Consider the following 19,751-nt stretch of genomic DNA (forward strand, 5'->3'; position numbering starts at 1 on the left):
TTCCTCCCCCCGCCGGGCCGCGGCTGGGCGCTGTCGCTGCCGGGCGGTGCGGACCGGCCCCGGGCCTGGCTGGCGCCTCCTGGCTGGGTGCTGCCCCAGCCCTTCTCCCTTGTGCTGACGGGCTGCTCCGGAACAAGACAAGAGGAGACCAAGCCCTGGCCCTTATCTCTCCTCCGGCCCGGGTACCGAGCCCACCCTCAGCAGCTGACCCCACAGCTGGTCTCTCCATCCCCAGCGGAGTCCTGCCAAGGACCAGACTGCCCCCTTGACTCCACCATGCTGCTAATTGAAGAAGGAGGAAGCCTCCGCTATATGCTCCTGACAACAGCAGCTCCTGGCCCCAGTGCTGCTCCATAGCTGGCTGCCTGCGATGGGCTGTGCTGGGCTGAGCCCCTCACTAGCAAGTCAATAGCCGAAGACATCCTGGAGCAGAGTGTTGCAGGGTTGAAATGGAGCTGGGGTTAAAAAAAGAGCTATAGTTGAAAAAGAGGTCGTAGGAAAGCCAATGGAAGAGAGAAAAAAGGAGCACAGGTCAAACAGCAGGGTCACAATGTTGCCAGCTTTTGTTTCATTATAAGTCTCATCCTGCTTTGCTGTTCTAAGTAATACGCCAAGCTGTACACTGGAGAGAGTGTATGAGTATCTTTGCTTTTAAAAAGGACTAAGCAAAACCTGAAACAAACAATACCCACTTGATTTTTTCTTAGCAAGCTATTTTTGTGGACTCTAAGGATGTCAATCTTTTTGCTTCAATCTCTATTTGGGCATATAAATTTGGTACACAGATAACTTCATGATGAGAATCCTTTAGATAGAGGCAGACATTTTGGGTGAATTGTGAGCTTTTGTGTTCTGATGTCTCATTTCCAGATGCTAGCTATCAGCAAGCACCATACAAGTTCACGCTGAGGTTAGCGGGATGAGCCTGTCACCTGCCAGAGGCAGCTGCAAAGCACCGTGCTGTGGGCCTGACCTTCCCAATGCCTTCCTGAGCACATCCAGGGACTGGGGCCATCCTGCCTATCCTGGGATTCAGGATACAGAAGTTGTGTCTCTGCCAAGAAGTGAGAGGTTTCACTTGGCTGGGAAATCACAAGCGCACAGAGGGGCCTGAAAGAGTTAGCAGTGAAGATCCCAGCTCTACAGCATTCACTGTCCCTGAGTTTTAGCCCTTGCTCCCTGCCCCAGGGAAGGGCTGGCTGTGAGGCAGAGCAGCCACGGATCTGAGATGTGCTCTAGTGAGAATTCTGACTTGTTTCCCCTCTACCCTGTCCAGTGTAGGTTGAGTCACCTGTCTAAAGCTCCTTGAGCTGTAATCCTGCTAACCTGGGAGACAGTTTGGGGCTGGAGTTCAGGACCAGGTAGTGGCTGGGCTGGGCTCTTGGTTGGTCCTGGATCTGAAGAGGAACTGATGGGATGTTAGTGTTTGCTTTGGGAAGCTTTACTTTTGCCCTTTAAAAAGATCAGGAGGCAGATAAAAATGAAGAAACTCAGGCCCTGAGCAGAGGCTTGGTCCTCTTTGTTCATGCCTGCATGGCCACCAAATCTTGCTGTCCCCTCACTTGGCCCCTTGCTCCTAAGATCCTACCTTGAAGCTCAGGCAGCCATCCTCCCCCAAGCTCTAGCCTTTCTCCCTGCAAACCAGGCCCTTGGCAGGACCTGGGCCTCCCATCTCAGCAAGAATGTCTGCAGAGAGATCAGAGGCACCCTTGCCCTCAAGCTGAGTAAGATCGTTCCTGCTTTCCACAGGACTACAGAGGCAAGGGCCCAGCCAGAGCTCCGAGGAGCCGGAAGCCAGGCATAATCCCTACCACTCTGTCCTATCCATCTCTCTCACTCTCTCCTTCCCTTCTCACTTTAACCCTTCCATCTACCTCTGCTCCCCTTCTTCACACCTTCCTTCTATTCTTCCCTCCACTCGTCTACCCAATTCTTCTCCATCTTCCATTCATCTATTCCTCTATCCCTTCCTTCATCCTTCCATCAAATTCTTCTTCTATCCCATTCTCTCTCCACCCATCTATCCATCTACCCTTTTCTCCATTCCTCCCTCCCTTGCTCTACTGTTCCCTCCATTTATACGTCCATGCCCACCTCCATCCATCCCTTCTTCCACCCCTCTATCCCTTTATTTCTATAGGGCTGTCTAACCCCCCAAAATTGTTTCACTAGTTCTATGTGCAGATCCAGCTGTCCATGAATTTACCCATCGTGCTTAGTCCCGTCTCCTGTTGCATCCAGAGCAGCAGTGCCTGTTTGGAGCAGCCAACACTTCCAAGGCAGCTGAATTTATGCAATGCACCTTTTGCTCTCTGCCTTTGCACTTGCTTATTGCAGCCCATGGGTGAGAGACTCAGTGAGCTATGGGGCCATTACCAGTAGAGTCCTTATTTTAAGGACCTTGGGACAATGTGTCACTGAGACATTGTGCTATCTGGTTACCAGGTAGCTTGTGATATCAGCAGGTAACAGAGGTCCTGCTTGTTAACACATATTTTTGCCTCTTCCCAAGGGGAGGTTGAAATTTGTGCTATTTGGTCTTTGTTTGAAGGGCATCAGATGCACCACTCTCTGTCCAGGGACATTAGAGGGGACCCAGGATCTAGCTTAGATGTAGCTCACAAGTTGGAGGGCTAACCCCCACCAGGTACTCTACAGGTATATGCTGGGTATAGTGTTCTAATGGCATTCCTCTGGTTGAATTAAATGCATGAAGTTCATGTGGGTCTGCTGTGCTGGTACTCAGTGAAATCCCACTGAGCATCCAGAGCAAATGAACCAGGCTCGAAATGGAATTTCCAGTTTCAGTCTGCAGGTCCCAATAAGCACTGCTTTCCCATTTGTAGGAGCTGGGGGGCACCTCAGTAACACTAGGCCCGAAACCAAAAGAGTTGGACCCCAAAGGCTGTCCTGGTGGATTCCTTGCTGGCTGCATATGGGCTGAACAGGAATTCAACAAAGCCTCTCTACCAGTAGCCAGATACAGTTGGTATTTTGCATTCTGAGACTGCAAATTCCCTGTCAAGTTGATGCAACAGCTTTAATAGAAGAACTGCACATATTGGAGAACAATCATTTATTAGGAACCATAAAGATATTCAGTTTAGGTAGGAAGAGCTGCTGCAAGCTGTAATCTGGCCAAGAGCCTGGACTTACCCAGGGTCTTAAGCATTGTAAGATTTCATTACAGGTAGGATATAAGGTGTTGAATAGTCCGTAGTAGGACCCAGTATTTACCTAAAGATTCAGAGGTTATATTTCCTGTGTTTACTTCCCATGGGAGTCTCTTTAAGGAAATGCTGTATTAGCTCAAGGCCAACTGGTAGGGAGATCTGTGAAGTGGTGAGAAAATGCCTCCTGGTAATACTGTTTAGCTAGCGTTCACTGACAGGAGGTGCAGCAGCATGATACCCAATCCCTTCAGGGAGGACCCTCCAGGCCAGGCAGCCTATTGCCAACTGCAGAGGAACATGCTGTTTCAGCCAAATCTGGTATTTGCATTTCAGAAACACAACCTGTTTCTTGCCTAAGATAAGCCAGAAGGCAAAACCTCACCAGCAGGCACTGCCCAGCAGTAAGCTGATGGGTAAGTGGATTACAATGCTTAGCTGCTTCTCAAAGATATTTCCTGTTGCAGTGATTTCTGTTGAGGAAGAGATACAGGTTGAGAATCTCTGCTCAATATCAATATTAGTATTTTCTTATGTTGTCAAAGTCCAGCACAGGAAGTTAAAGTAACAGCTAATGCACTAAAACTTGCTTGAGAACTGATTTCTAACCTGTTGAGGTCAGCTTTGGACAGTATTGAATCTTACTTTGGAGTCCAACAATTCGCCATCCTCCTCTTTCAAAGCAAAGTCAAGACAGAAGACCATCACTGGAATTTCATTCTCTCACAGAACACTGCATGGGGGATGCAGCTCTGTAAACAAGCTATTTTCATTTCTCAGTATGAGACAGTTTATCCAACACGAGCTGTTCTTAAAAGTGAAACACTATTTCACCAAATTCCTGGAGTACTACATACAGATCCATATCTGTAAGTCTGGCTACAAAGATTCAGTGCTCAAATGGGACCAAACTGTGCCAGCTCCCTGTAAAAGAACTGTGTGGGCAGATGACAGCCACATCACGAGCTAAGGTCTAGCAACTGGAAGCTGCAAGCTCTACCAAAGAATGAAGTTAATGCCAGGCTTTGACATGTGTTGAGAGACCTAAAAGAGCAGCAACTCTGAGGTCCCAATATCTGGCTTTAAGATTTGCACAAAGTTATAATTTTTAGCACAAACCAAAGCACGACAACAAGATGCCGTTAGTTTAAGTCAGATACTATTGGAACGAAAAGCTGCTTAAGAAAAAAGGAAAGCCATTGGATGTGCTGTTGGAGGATGCCACAACACCCCATTTAAAGAACTGAACAGTTTCCATATGCAGCACTTCATATTAGGAGCAGCTTGACAGATCTGAAGTCCCTCCTATTCCCAAAGGACTGTAGAAACTCCTGACTGAAAGCTGTTTCAAACTCCCTGCCCAGGAGGCCAGTGCAGGTGCCTAGAGAGGAGAGGGATTTCCAACACTGGTGGCTCTCGAAACATGGCCACCACAGCCCTGCCTGACCTGTCCCAGTGCTGGTGCCAGCCCTGCTGCAGGCAGAGCAGGCCCGTGCCCACTAAGCTCTCGCAGGCCGTTAGGCCAGGCGAGCCACAGGCCAGTGCATCGCCTCAGGCGGATGCCGCCCCTCCAGCCACCCCTTCTCGTGGAGGCTAAAGCTTGACCCCAGCCATGCAGCTGGGTGCCCAGCCCTGTCTATTCCGCCTGGCCCGACCGCCCAGCCGAGGCAGAGCTCTGTTCACACACGCTGTAGCTCTGCTGAGGCCAATTTATGGCCTTGCTCTCCGCCGGGGCCGCCCCGACCCCCAGCACCGCCGCTCCACCCCATGCCTCTCCCCCGCGCGGTTGCCTCAGCTCCTCATAGCGCCCCGCCCCCGGAGCGAGCCTCTCGACCAATCCCGGCGGCGCCTCCGGTCACGCGCCCGTGACGTAAAAAGCAGAGCCCCTCCCCCAGCGCTGCCAGCATGGCTCGAAAGCAGAGCGCTCCGCCCCCTCGGCTAATGGACGGGCGGTATCTGGAAGCGTCTGCCAATGGCTGCGCTCCTCGGACGGAACGGCCAATCCCGCCGGTGCTGCGGGGCGGGGCCGAGGCAGGTGCGAGTGTGAGTGGGGCCGCGCGCTGTGCCGGGACGTTTGGGGCTGCCCTGAGGCAGCAGCGCGGGTCTGGTGCTTGGGGCCGCCCTGGGAGGCGGCGGCGGCTTTTTTGGGGCTCTGCCCTGCCGAGAGCCCCTAGCCCTGAGCTTCCTCCAGGCTGTGCCTGTCTTGGCCCCTTGGCTCGCCCTGCGCTGAGGTGTTCAAGGGGGGGCGTGTCTGGCTTCTCCCCAGCCCTGGAGGGAGCTCAGTGTGCGTCTGGATACTGAAATTTGTTACACTGTAAAGCGTCTTCCCCTTCCCCCCCCCCCCCAATTTCTCTTCCTGGAGGAAATCAGACTCCTCAAATGTAATTTTGATATTACTCTACTTGTCCAGTCAGTAAGATTGAGATGCTTACAAGGTAATAAATGAGACAGGGAGAGGAAGATATTGAAACCTTTCACCCCTTCCTCATTTACATTTGTTTTGAGTCTAAACTTACTTGCTTTTCTCCCTGTAGTTCATGGTTGTGCAAAAAAGGCACAAGGCAGTGCCATAGGCTGCATGTGATATTCAGGGGAGTGTTCAAGATCTCTTGGACAAAACGAGCCTGATGTGAGGAAAAAAATGGGGAAACTTGTTTCTGTAGGATTATTTAAATGTTACTTTTTCCAAGGAAGCTTGTCCCAATACCACTCCAAGAATGGACCCACATTTTTTTAAATTGCTTCCTGAAAGCAAATGACGTGATGTTAATAGATCACTTCTTCAGGCTTAAACCAGCACTGTGCTTTGTACAGAGCTTTTTCTGTCGGGAAAAGTTGTTTGAATGGACAAAACGTATTTACTGGCAGACAGTATGCTAGACCATCATTACTGCCTGGCCACCTGTAAACGTTGTATTTGTTAAATTTGTTGGGTTTTGCCCAATTCCTATGGGATTTTTTTTTTGAGGAAACAAGGATGTAAATGGAGGCAGCACACGTTCGGTAGCAGACGCTGGGCAGCACATTCCCCTCACATTAGCAGGCAACATCTCCCAGATCAGAGGCTAAGGTCTAGCCTCTTGGCAAGAACCGCTGTTCTATATTTATCCCCACCTCCAGGCACTCTTTAGACCTTTCCTTTCCCCTTTCTCTGACTTCATGACCATCTCCGCCCTCCCGAGTGCTTATTATAAATCGCGTTTCGCTCTGAGTCTCTTTAGCAGCATCTTGCAGCCATTAACATGCAGTGCTTTCGCTGCGGGAGATATCGCGCTAAAGCAAGCTGCTAGCATGGTCTGCTAGGGAACAAGGCCTTTATTCGAGCTACCCGCTCGGGTTAGTGCCTCAAGGTGATCGCCCTCACCGAGAGGAAACCGCCCTGGGCCGCACTTCGCCGCCGCTCCCAGGGCACCGCGGTGGCCAAAGCTCCCCGCGCCGCTGCCGCTCCCGCGGCGCCTGCGCTGCGCCGCCCCCTGGCGGCCGCGGGGCGGGGCCGGCGCTGCGGCGGAGAGGCGGCGCTGCGGGCTGGACGCAGCGGCAAGATGGCGGGGCGGGTAAGTGGCGGGGAGGGGGAAAGGGGAAGGGGGGGGGTTCTTTTCCGCCGCTTCTTCCCTCCCGCCGCCTCGGTTCCTGGCGGCCCGGTGCTGCCAGCTCCGCTCTGTCCTCCCGTTCGTCCCCTCCGCGCTGGGCGCCGGCGTTACCGCCTCTGTCCTGCGGCTCGGTGGCTCCTCGTGCCGGCACCCCTGGGGGTGTGGGGCAGGATTTTAGGGTCTCCTAGGGGTGCTGTGAGGCTGAAGTGACCCCTTGGTGGTGTGGGGCAGGATTTTAGGGTCTCCTAGGGGTGCTGTGAAGCTACGGTGACCCCTTGGTGGTGTGGGGCAGGATTTTAGGGTCTCCTAGGGGTGCTGTGAGGCTGGAGTGACCCCTTGGTGGTGTGGGGCAGGATTTTAGGGTCTCCTAGGGGTGCTGTGAGGCTGGAGTGACCCCTTGGTGGTATGGGGCAGGATTTGGGGGTCTCCTAGGGGTGCTGTGTGGCTTCGTGACCCCTTGGTGTTGTGGGGCAGGATTTTAGGGTCTCCTAGGGGTGCTGTGAGGCTGGGGTGACCCCTTGGTGGTATGGAGCAGGATTTGGGGGTCTCCTAAGAGTACTGTGTGGCTTGGTGACCCCCTGGTGGTGTGGGGCAGGAGTGTAGAGGCTGGGGAGCACCATGAACCCCTGGTGACTCTCAGCCCTGTGGGCAACCGCCAAGCAACATCCTTTTAAAGACTAGGAGAAGGCAGAAAATAGCAGTTTATAGCCCTGCTGTGGTGCCAGTCTGAGCAGTGTTGCATTAAAACACACGTTAAGGACTTTGCAGTGTTCTATCCTGCTCATATGTTTTAAAAAATCCCTTATTACTAACTGCTTAGATAAAACCTGCAAGTGGCCTAAAGACTTTAAAATTGTAAAGGAACAATCTCATTGTCAAATCACCTTTTTTCTGGCATCTCATATATCCTCTTTTCTTAGGTTCGATCTTAAAGTGCTGCGACTTGCAGCTAAGATTGCTGCTTCTCTTTGCTCTGAGCTCAGTCCTGCTTTGCCAGCCTGCTTGTGAAAGTCAAATTGTTCATTACTCTGCTTCAGGATGAAATCTTCTGCCTTGGCCAAAGCAATGCAGTGATTAAGATCTTGGAGAATAGGTTTTGTCATGGTGTGTCATGTTCTGCTGTGTGTCTGGTAGATACAGTGGTGGATGGTGCAATGGTCTATTGCCAGAGATAGCATGGAGGTTAGAGTGGTGGTGAGAAATTTGGCCCAGTGATAGCTATGCGTCACGGGTGGAGAGACCTGGTGGAGTGCCACCTCTGAGATGCTGTTGATTAATTGGGCAAAGGAATTGCGTGTCATGCTGCCTGTCTCTTTTAAGAGCTTTTCTTCTGTCTGCTCCTAGTGGTCTCACTTTCTCTCTTGCACCTTTCTTCTTCACCTTACCCTTTGCTAAGCTGGTTCAACCAGTTGAGCCAGGAGAAATCTTGCTTTTTTGACTATTTTTTCCAGCTTTCTGTAATTGAAAGGTCTCAGTGCTTTCATTAGTGGTAAGTTCATCTTGACTGTAATGAACGTCATCCTGAAACTGTGGCTCCCTCTGACCTAAACTGATCTGTCTGCCATGGTCTTGCCCCTGTTGCCTTGCTCACCTGGACTTGCGCTAAGCCCTTTCAGCATTCTAGGTTGGCAGAGAACTACCTAGGGAGTTTGAAAGTTAGTTTTCACTTGCCTCAGTGTGCTGAAAAGGCCTAGTGAATGGTGTGAGAAGCTGGAGGTGGTGGCTGAGGATGTGAGAAGGTGGGAGAAACATCTGTCTGAACTTTTTCCTGCTACTGTGAGCTGTTTCTGGACTTTTCAATTTCGAAGAATGGTAGGTGCTTAATTCCCACGTAATCCGGCAAGCGAAGTGCAATGATGCTTAGTTGTTGTCAAGTTCATTCATTGTCAAGTGTTTTATGAATTATCTACAAATATATAATTGCTTAAGTTGCAGAATTATCAGATTATTTAATGCTGAGAGTTCTTAAGCAAGAGTGTTTTACATCACTTTGTGAGCTTGGTCCAGTCATGCATTATGCCAAATGTTGCTAACGTAAATTAATAAGCAAGCTGTCTGCTGCCTCCAGCTTGCATGTGGGATAGCACTGACTCTGAAAAGGATGTGGAGGTCATTGCAAACAAGCAACAGCATACGTTTCTGTTGTGACACTGTGATCCTTGTCTGTATTGTGATCTTTGTCTGTATATATAAGGAATAGTGGGTAGGCGGATGGAGGTGTGTGATATCTCTAGATACAACAGGTGAGTCTAATACTGGAACACTGATGATGTTCTCTTTTCAGCATTTTAAGAATGCTTAAACCTAGAGAGTGTGTAGAGTAAGCTTCAGTGACTACTTGTGGCCTGAAAAAATGTCCTACAATGAACTTTACAGCTCAGTCTCTTTTATTAGACCTATGTGATTTGATTTGTATATGAGTGCTTTTTACAGAGATAAATTAATGGCTTTCCTGGAGTAGAAGAGAGACATAATCTTTAAACTTCTAGTAATATTTTAAAATAAATTAGAGAAATGCTAGGTCCAATATTATTAATTGTCCAGTGCTGTTCCAGCTATGTTACTCTGCTCCCTTAATTGCACTGACTTTCCTCAGTCGCAAGGGAGAGACTGTGATTAACAGTGATTGAAGTTTACAGGAGAAACAGCTCATGACTATAAGAAATAATGGCTGATTCTGATACAATTTGTTCCGTATCTCCCTCTGTGCATGGTAAACAGTAGGTACACTAAACAGAGCATCAAGGCTTGCCAAGACATTAGTCACTTTGCAGCAGAAGAAGGAATGGTGTAAGCCTGTCTAGCTGCGTCTGTAATTGAGTTGCAGTCTCCTTGCACTGTGCCTGGACTTTTGGAAGTCTGGACTGGGGGCTCTCTGTAACTAGCTTGTTTGAACCCCATTAGGAACTGGTCCTCAAAGGAATGTAGAAAGGCCAGGTGAGGTCTTAGTTTGTGGCACATTTAGAGGCATCACTGCCTTTGTTCCAGCCAGTGTCAAGCTGTTGATCCAGAATGAGCTACATTTCCGCTTCTGTCTGCACTAGGGTGAAGAGCTATGTAGCTGAATGGTGTAGGAAATGAAATAGGGCTTTATGGTTGCAGTTTTACTCTTCTAAGTTGGCAGGAAATCTTCAAAGGGGAAATTATGCATGCTGAATGTTGATTTGATAGAGTGGAAGCTGGTGGGCATCCCCTGTCCAAGACTGGTGCTTCTTTTTAAGGAATTTTAAAATTATACAATAGCTGTAACTTGTGTAGCCCAACTATTTTGTTTTGTTTTATTTTATTTTATTTTATTTTATTTTCTAGTTGAGACTCATTAAATAAAGCATTAGCAGGTAAGAGAAGAGGGGAATTCCATGGCACAGTGGCAGGAAGCATTAGCCTTTTCCCTTTGCAGAAGGGATTCCTATCTATATAATTAGAAATGATTTTGATTTCACTTGATTTCTAGTAGATGTTAGTTTACCTTGCAGAACTGTGCCATAACTCCTCTGGAAGAGCCTGTGGCTTGAACAGAAGATGTAGTATAGACATCTGTTGAAATGAAGTGTCAAATGGAAAGACTGTAACAGTTGCGGAAATTGGTGTGAGAGGCAGATTGTCTCCCTCTGTGCTACGTGATGCTGAAGACATTGCTGGACTAGCACACGCTCTCTTCCTTGTACTGCTTGCATTCTGGTAGAAGCTTTGCAATAATTCAAGGGTGGTTTTTATGTTCATTTGTAAAGCTATAAAGTCTGATTTCTCCCTGTTTCTGCCTTCGTAAGGAGTCAGTCTTCATAGATGCAGGTGTCATCAGGCAACTAGCAACACATTTATGAATCAACTTTCTCCTTTCTTATACTGTCCTTCTATCATCACTTACCTTTTCCAGTATTTCCTAACATGTAATACAGAGAAATAATTTTTTGGCAGTCCTTTCTGGGAGTGGGAGAGAATTCTAAATCTGAATCTCTGAATCTGAGATCACTTCTGCAGCTATGCACCTGTCTTGTGAAATCGCCCCCAATATACTTGTATACTTCTTATAGGACTTCTGCTTTTGCAAAAACCCATTTGAGATTATTCAGGGTAAAATTTTGACAGCCATGTGATTATTTAAATTTTGCCTTTCTCTTAGGTGTGGGATATCTGACTTTGTCATCTTTGATTAATTTGTTATTACAGGTGCCACAGCAGAAATAGTTTTATTTGAAGCCAGTTAATTTTAGTAAATTTTAACTGAGTTAAAGTTTATTACCTACTACCAACAGAACTGTCCCACTTTAAGAACACTCAGTGTTGAGAGTGACCTTTGCAAACAAGGTCTTTAAAAGCATAAATGTTCTGTGATTCCCAGTTGAATTGGATTCTTGGTGAATCTCCATGCAAGCAAGATGTTGCTGAAGAGATGTATCCTGGAAATCTTTGCCAGTTAATGTCTTCTGTGCCTGCAAAAAATGTTTACTGGAGTGTTTTACTTATAAGAGTAACCTAAGGTTCTTTTTTAATTTTAAATGCTTTTAGTGTAGTGAATTCTGAGTGTGGTGTCTGAAAGTCTGAAACTTTACCGTCAAGTGTCAGGAACACCTCTGCTGGCGCTGAAATGAAGAGCCACAGCACTTCCAAGCAGACTAGTCTCCTTCAGTGAGAGGGATAGGGAAGCTGGAGAATATGGTGCAAAAAGGCTTGTTTTCATGAGGCCTGTTTATCTCGTCAGTTGGCCAGGTTTATTGCTCTTCCTTTTCCTTCAAAACTAGCTGCAGAAGAGCAAGAGGGAGAGCAGAGAGAGAGAGAGGCTTTAAGGGACCTCTTTAGCTGTTCTGGGTCTTTTCTCAAAGTGTAGGTCTGCAGTGTATAACCAAGGAGTGGGTTATGAGTCACATCGTGGTCCTCTGTGTGCCAGCCCTGAGGAACCCCCAGAGGTCAATTGTCTCCTCTTAGCATAAGGAATGCAGCAAGAATTGATTTTTGTGTTAGGTATGTGAGGGAGAGCAGGTGTATGTTAACCTGTATGTTAGAAAAGCACAGTTAGGTATCACAGAAGTGGTCCATTTCTCTCCTCCTTCTCGGGATGGTTTCTTGATTTGGCAGGAAGTGTGAAGACACTATTTGTGGCTGTTCAGCTACTGCGTGTGCTGGTACCAGAGATGCTTTTCTCGATCTTACTCTGTTAATATTTAGCTTAACTAGTCAACATTGAATCTTACATTGTCTTAAAAATGGACACGTGCTTCGCATGGTGTTGCAGAAACTGTGTGTTTCCAATGCTTATATCTAGAAGGACAATGCAATAGGGAGATGTCAGCACTGCCTCTCCCATCTCTGATTTGGGGGTGCTGATATCTCTCACCTCTTTTCTCCCCATGGGCAGGACAGAATGACTTCCCTGTGTTAAAGACTTGCCTTCTCTGGCCAGGTACTAGGAGACGTCTGTAAAATTCAAATACTCCTTTGGAGGATCATTTAAAGTGTGAATTTCTATAGCACAGCAGTACAGTCTCCGTTCCTATCCTCTACGTCCTGTACCCTAGAGCACAGAGGCTGTGCGGGAGTAGAAGATCCTGTTGATTAGGAGATGAACTAGTTGGAAATTTGGAGTAAGTTTGTGCTGTCATAACACCAGCTCTGTCCAAGTTCAGAGAAAACCATCCTATAGAAAACAGGTATTCAGTTTTTGCTATATTGCCCATCAGGCAGGACATGGTTTTCCATGGCCATAAAATTATCTTTGATTCCTTTCTTCACCTGAAGTGATACAAAAAGCCTGAGAACTCAAAAACAGATGTCCTATGGCAGGCCTTGATCCTTTTCTGATCCATATGGGATTACACAGATACTGACCAAATACACATAATAGCATGAGAGAGGGGACAAACTTTGGGAAGTCCTGGTGTGCTGACTGGCAGCTTACCACTGAAGAATGGTAATGGTAATGATCTTGATAACTGAAGTATCTTTTGAGGGAGAAGGTGGAGAGTGTAGTCTCTACACGATGCAGTCATTTGCTAGGCGTATCTATCTGGACACTGCCTCAAAGGGGAGATGTTCTCTGGCAGAGACTTGATTTTTGTGAATAGCTTAACTTTCAGGAGTTGGAGAGTTGTGTTGGAGAAGATCTATGAACAGAAAAAAAATATAAGCAAGGAATTTTGCCACTAAGATTAATGGAAAAGCACAGTCTCCCGTTACTCTCAATTTGGGCCAATGGATACCACTGCTTGTTATATGAAGGCTGACAGCTTCAGATGCTGTCTTGCCCTGCCCCAGCACTGGTATGTTCTTTGCTATGTATGAATGTGAGCTGCTCAGTTCAGAAAGGTCAAATATTTGAGGCATAAAAAGATGTATCGCTTCTCTCCAGTCCCCTGGGATGCAAATAAAGAAGGGACCCTCTGTTAAAATTACTTGAGTAAGTTATACCATAAAGCTGTAGCAAGTTATGTGCTTTTTCTATGAAACCTGCAAGGTAGTAGATCTTAAATACAAGCTGCTTTTAACTAGGTAGCGTTTAGCACAGTAGTCAGTGTCCTGGGGAAGTTAGTACTAGATATGGTCCGTTACTGTTGTGGCATAGCAGCATCTCAGGCTTTGACAAGGCATATTCCAAGCTTAAGGCAGTATTTTAGCTCTTGTCCTATTGCTGTTGGGTAACTTTTCTAAATAAATGGGAAGAAATTTGTATCCAGTAGGTGTCCTGACAGCTATTGTGTCAAAATCCTATGACTCGCATCGTAGGCTGGAATCTTAGATAAGGTTATGCAGTGTTTTGTTCTGTTCAGGCTTTTTAAAAGAGGCTGAGATGAAACATGATAAATCACAGTTCCCTGCAATTAAATTGTAGGTTTTCCTGCCTTGCAGAAGAAATCAGAGGTAACATCAACTCCAAAAATAATGTGTTAATTACAAATGCATGTATTCTGGGCTGTTATTGCTTAACTGGAATGTAGGGTTGATGTTCATGTTAAACTGCCAGGAAACAGCTTTCTGATTATATGGCACAGCAGTACAGGTATACTTGCAGGCATCACTTTACTGACAATATTATAAAGAAGTATGGAGAAGGGCATCTTTGCTGGACAGAACAAGCCATTTAATTAGATCATAGACGCTATGTTGGTGGCTCATAGAATTTCTCCTTTAACACACTTAATTCTTCTGGGCTTTTGTATCAGATGAACCTTTTAGTCAGTGATACTACCTTGGTTTTATGAGCGGACCTTGCTTGCACTTATATGAAGTTCTGGCCATTTGAAATTGGCTGTTGTCTTACTCTTCCAGCATTCCTTACTTGAGGATGTACTTATTTTACTCATTGTAATTGTTAACAAGAAATCTAGCAATGACTAGGTGGTAAATTAAACCAGCTATTCTTTAGCTCAGAAAGAAATCTGATTGAATTTGAGTTAGAATTGCTTGAGTTAAGTCTTGGAATTGTAAATTGTGTTTCTGCTGACATCAAAAAATAATGGAAGTAGTGCAACCAAATCCCCAAGTTGACATACTTGTCCTTAACAGCTCAAGGTAAAATAGCAGTAAAGTTGCAAAACTCCTATTGTAGAACTGAATTCATTGGACTGTGAACTTTGCAGACAAAGCATAAGCAGCAGCTACCACCCTGTAAAAACCTATATGCTCTGATAGCTAAGACAGGCACTTCTGTCATAATAAAATGGCTTTCACTTGCTAAGGTGGAAGTAATGTCTAGATCACTGCCCAGGCCCATGCAGGGAGAACACGTCCTGCTGTTAGCTAAAGATAATGAAAAATGTGGTGAACTTCAGCATATATCATGTATAATGAATTGCCCTTGAAAGCTAGTTGGCTTTAACTAACTGTTGCTAACTCCTGTTAACAATTAGGCTTGATCTGGTTTGCTTTATGTTGATCACTATTTGCTTTATGTTGATCACTATGTTTGTTATCAGATGAGAAAGTGAAAGCCACTGTTGTGCTGCAGGTACGAATCAATGAGAAGAAGAACGTTCTGCAGTCTGTTTCCAGCCTGGGATGGTTCAGATAGTGGTGAGGTGACCTTTTCCCTCTCCTGTGCTGTAAGCTGCTTCAGCCTCTGCGTTGGCCGATAGCTGGCATATACATGGAGTAGCCACATTCACCTTGGTGCCTCCTTGATTGCTTTAGAAAGCACAGGGAGGTGATTCGTACCAGTGGAAGCTTCACGCTCGGGGGCAGTGGGAAGGAGGTGTGCATCTCATCCACTGTTCTTCTCTGGAGTCTGTATTGAGGCCATCTGGGTGTTGGCTTACTCAAAGCACCTTGGGGCTTAGCAAGAATTCTGAATATTAATCCTGAGACTTTTAACTTTCCTAATGCAAGCATTCCCCTTTTAACAGGAGAAAAGAATTGATGTTCATGATCTTGTTATGTATAGAGAACGCAACTACTTCCAAATCAGAATAAAAGCTTCTAGCAAAGTAATCCAGAAGGACGAGTGGAGCAGATGGAAAGGGCGGTCCTGAGCAGACACTCCAGGTTGCTTGTCCTGGGGGACTGTGCTTAACCTGCTGGGCTCAGCAAGGCTCTGAATGATCATAGATTTGAAGAGGAAACCTGTTTTGCCAAGATTGTTATTTCTGAAAAGTTATTTGTGGGTGCTCGGCCTTTTCTTGCACAAGCAGCACTGCCGAGCTCCTCAAGTTTTATTAGAATTTTTTTTCCCACGTGTCCAGAAAAACCTTTTTGCAGACTAGTAACTTCTTTGGAACATTTATTTATTTATTTATTTAAATTTTAGAAACAGAGAAATTAGGACATCTGCTGTTGCTGAGTCATTTCCCTGTTGTAGGCACCATGTACCATCTCTTTCATAATCTTACGGAACACCATCTTTAAAGGAATTTTGATTTTTGTCTGTATTGTTTCCCACTAGAGAGGCTAGCACAGTGCTGGCTTCCTCTGTTGGTTAGGAACCCTTTCTTAACTGCTAGTCGAAACTTAGCTGTGATAATGTTGCTATTATTTTATACCTGTCCTTTATATTTTATCCTTTAGCTCAGTGTTTTTTTTCCTCTCTCCTATTTAGCTTCATGGTACATGTGCCTATTTAAAGAGAAAGTAGCCATAATCCTCTTTGGGCTTTTCTGTGCTGGTTTATCTCCTCCCAGGCTATTACTGACCCAGCTCTGCTTCAACTCGTCTTTCTAGGTGCTAATATTTCTAGGTCTGTGCAGCAAGCTGTGGACATCTGTGGTTTTAATATTCATCTCCTCTCTGTTCTTTTTTTCAGATATTTTGCACTTGATCCATTGGGTCTTCTAGTACGAGCTATATCAGGCAAAGCTTCAGGCATGTCTGTTTTGCGTCAGGACTGTATTTTTGGATAACGTTGTAGGGTCTACATAGCATCCTCTCAGTTACTCTTCAGGTCTCCTCTAGTGGCAAAATTCTTCTTCCTTTTAAAATTTGATAAACTATTATTTGCAGACTTCTAGTGGTGAATGAGCATCTGACTTATAGCACCTTTGCCTGAGTCAGCTGTGCTACCAAAGAAAACACAAGGCAGGTGGGCGTCTGCTGAATCTCTAGTAAATAAGGACTAATTTTTCTTCCCTATGACAACTCGTCCACAGATTCTTTGTTGCCCTCTTCTCTGGACTGGAGACTCAAAGGTATTTTGGTGCCTAACAGCTGTTATAGTAGAGGTTGGATATCTCTTGAGATGGTGATCCCCACTCCTATACAGTTGACTGTGGGGTTTACAGAGGAAACTTCAGTTTCTAATACCCAGAGTTGTGTGTCATGTTTCTGAACAGTTGTTTGCCAACAACTGCATAACAGAAATCTGTCTATCTGTCTGTCTATACACACACACACACACGCATATATCTACAGGAACATGTATTTATATATGTGTGTATGCATATTACATAAGAAAAAATTTTAACTATGTAAAGCTTTAACAGTATTTGTCATATACAAGGAACAGTGCAGAGAACAAAACCTGCCTCTGCTTTGAAAGCTGCTTCCTAATCTCTTCAGTAGGATTAGGAAATTAAATGAGTTAAGCTCTCCTGTGTCAAATGAGGAGCATCTTTGCCTAAGCATTTGATATTTTAGCTCTTTTATTCAGTAACAACTGACAGGTAGTAGTGCACTTCTATTATGTGCCACCAACGTATCTCCTGCGGAGTCTGAGTAATGGGAAACATGTTTTCCTTTAACTTCTTCTATCATCAGTCTTCACAATTCACAAATATTAACCATATTTTTTTATACTATATACTCACATATACTTCTGTTATATGGAATATTCCAGAGGTTTTATTGTTCGTTCTCTCCCCAGCCTTGTTCAAAACGGCAGTGCTTTGCTGATGCTTAGGATACTTATCTTGAAATCCAGAAAGAGAAAAGATGTTTTTTATATATGTATGAAAATACCTGAATAACTTAGCATAGTCTTCTGTGTCAAAGCAATTGAGATCTTCCAAATGCAAGGATAGTTCAGTTTCGTTTTTTTCAGGAGAGGGAAACTGGAATCCATGCAACTCTGAATGTTTCTGAAAGATCGGACATTATGGTATTTATTTCTGTTATGAAGCTATTCTTTGGGGTAACTAAAAGATGCCTTGTAAAAGTGAACTATAACAGTGTGATTGAGCCTACTGCTATTGGGTTTTCATATTTAGCATCAGCTCGGTAGTAGAGGACTGTTACTGCTTTGTCGTAAATCCGAAGGTGAGGTCCTTCGTTTGTCTTACAGCATGAGATCTCTCACTGCATCATGCGCTCTCATTTTTCTCTTGGTGAACAGAAGGAATATTGGAGTAGACTTCTGTGTAGACAAGGATTTAATAACAGGTGCTGCATGACAGTAGATAGTTGATGAATGCCTTTAGCTGAAGATACTTTAGAAATGCAGGACTGCCTTAGATGTGGCATCTCCTCCCTTCGAGTTGGCTGTCCCTGGCATCTCCTTCTTGTACAATACCGGTACACCAACTGGAGGCAATGAAGACTTCTTTTGCTCTCTTAAGCCTAACAGGTCTACGTTGTGGGCATACCACTAACTGCAACCTCTGAAGATGCACATAGGTCACCTTTAAACTGGTGCTGGCAGCAGTGTGACTGAAGCAGGTGGCATTTACTGTCAGCTGCAGGATCTGCTCTAGTGGCTTGATAGAGCGGAGCTTTTAGTTGCCTTGACTAGTTGCTAGCAGTAACCTACTAGCTAGCTCAAAATTAGCTTGTGTACACATACCTGAAGCTTTCTTTGAAATACTCTTGAGGCTTTTGCTTCCTCTCTTTCCTGACATTTGGTGTGCAAGGGTAGGAAATGGGAGTGTTGGATGACAGAGTGGAAAGAGGTTGCAGGCTTCAGAGTCCTTGTGCTGGTGACCTGGCGAGCTGGAACCCAAAGTGCAAGACCACTTTGAGCTTGGTAGTACTGTCACCCTGGCCAGTGACAGGCCTTTAGACTCCAGTGGTTCATGTTACAGTACTAGACTACTGCATTTATGCCTGAAAACTTACCCAGGAGCAGCCAACACCACCATCCTCACTGTGACAGCTCAGCTGATAGACATGCTTGTATCCTGTGAGCAGCAGTGCTGGGGATATGAGCACTGGAGAGAGGGAAGGTAAGAGTAAACGTTCCTCTCTGCTGCAGGTTGCCTGTAGTTCACTAGAACAGTGTGTTCCTCCTTCATCTCTGGGCGCTTCCTACCTAAAGTATCATCTTTTACCTGACTGTGTTTTCCCAAATTGTCCCTGTACACTCGCAAAAACCTGCTTGACATCGAATGACATCCTTTCTTTGTGCGAGCTGTATTCTTTTAAAAACATTTCTGTACACTGATAATGCATTGAGGCTTTAAAAATGGCCTTAAAACTTAGGGAAGGCATATATTTGAGAGCTGGGAGCTGAAATGTTGGATATTGCTAAGAGAAAAATGGGCTTCTGCCAAAAGCCCCAGCAGGAGAAGGCGCTGTATGGGCTACGGGATGGCTAGCACAATCTGTACTGATACAGCTGCAGAAACAAGGACATTTCCCCACACAGATATCACGTTGAAGAACTCGCAGAAGGAACACTTTGTGCTGGATTTGAAGTGCATTCCTTTATATTTATGCCTTTCCTTAAAGCAAAACTCGTACATTCCCGAATGTGGACCAGCGCTGACGTAGAATGGTAACTTTTGCCAGGTGCTTCCTACTACATGTAGGTAGCAGTTTGTCAGCGAGGATTAAAAATGCATTCGAGGACTGGTGCTGTAAAAACCTTTAATCCATGGGTCCTGTGGACAGAATTTTCTCCAGAAATATCTCATCTAATGCGTTTAGCAGGATGTGCTCTTTTAGAAAATAGTCCCATAATGACTGAAAGGAAAAATTCTAACATGGTGACATGGTGAATGCTTTTTTCTTTATATATATATATATATAAAGAAATATATATATATATTTTTTTTAATTGAATGCCAAAAGCCTGAAAAGACAACTAATATTTTTCGGAAGCCTAGTGAAGTCCATGATTTTTTATGATGGAAATATTTAAGTCTCTACTTACACTTCAGATGCAAATAGTTAAAACTTTCAAGGCTGCAGAACAGCATCCTTTTCTGTTGGCAGACTTGTGAAGGGCAGCTGGCTTAATTCAATCATTCAGTAAAATTATGTATTAGTCTTTCTCTAAATAGTAAGTATTCTAGTAAAAATTACATTAATGCATAAAAAGTTGTAGAGCACACGTGCTTAAATCTATGTAGGGTTGAATTTTCTGATTCTTTTCTCAAATAGCCTAAAGGGATAGGGGGAAAAAGATTGAAAAGGATGTTACTCATGGGAAATTATCCAGATGTGTATGTTAGGATCAGTGCTTTTCTTCCTCTTGTTGCTGGGATTTTGGGGTGTCTTGATAAAATACATTTTGAATTGATCGCTGGAAACTCTCAGTCAGTGTCAACCTATTGCTGTTACCGTGGCTGCAAATCTGTATCTGACAAATAAAATAGTTATGCTTTGACTCTGAAAATAGCATCCCCAGGGTTCA

At 45.2% G+C, this 19,751-nt stretch overlaps 1 protein-coding gene across 2 annotated transcripts in view; it reads left to right on the forward strand.

The window, feature by feature from the left end:
• The first annotated feature begins 6,687 nt into the window (after positions 1–6,687).
• NSF (N-ethylmaleimide sensitive factor, vesicle fusing ATPase) overlaps positions 6,688–19,751 on the forward strand; it is an 81,199-nt gene continuing 68,135 nt past the window's right edge. Inside the window, exon 1 of one of the 2 annotated variants that reach the window (XM_062595554.1) lies at positions 6,688–6,724. In XM_062595554.1, coding sequence (XP_062451538.1) covers positions 6,713–6,724 — 12 coding nt within the window. In that variant the 5' untranslated portion in view covers positions 6,688–6,712. Of the gene's footprint in view, positions 6,725–14,722; positions 14,768–19,751 lie in introns of those variants that run through there. The other variant, XM_062595553.1, reaches the window with a different exon arrangement.

Source organism: Rhea pennata, chromosome 26 (assembly GCF_028389875.1).
Source record: "Rhea pennata isolate bPtePen1 chromosome 26, bPtePen1.pri, whole genome shotgun sequence".
NCBI lineage: Eukaryota > Metazoa > Chordata > Aves > Rheiformes > Rheidae > Rhea > Rhea pennata.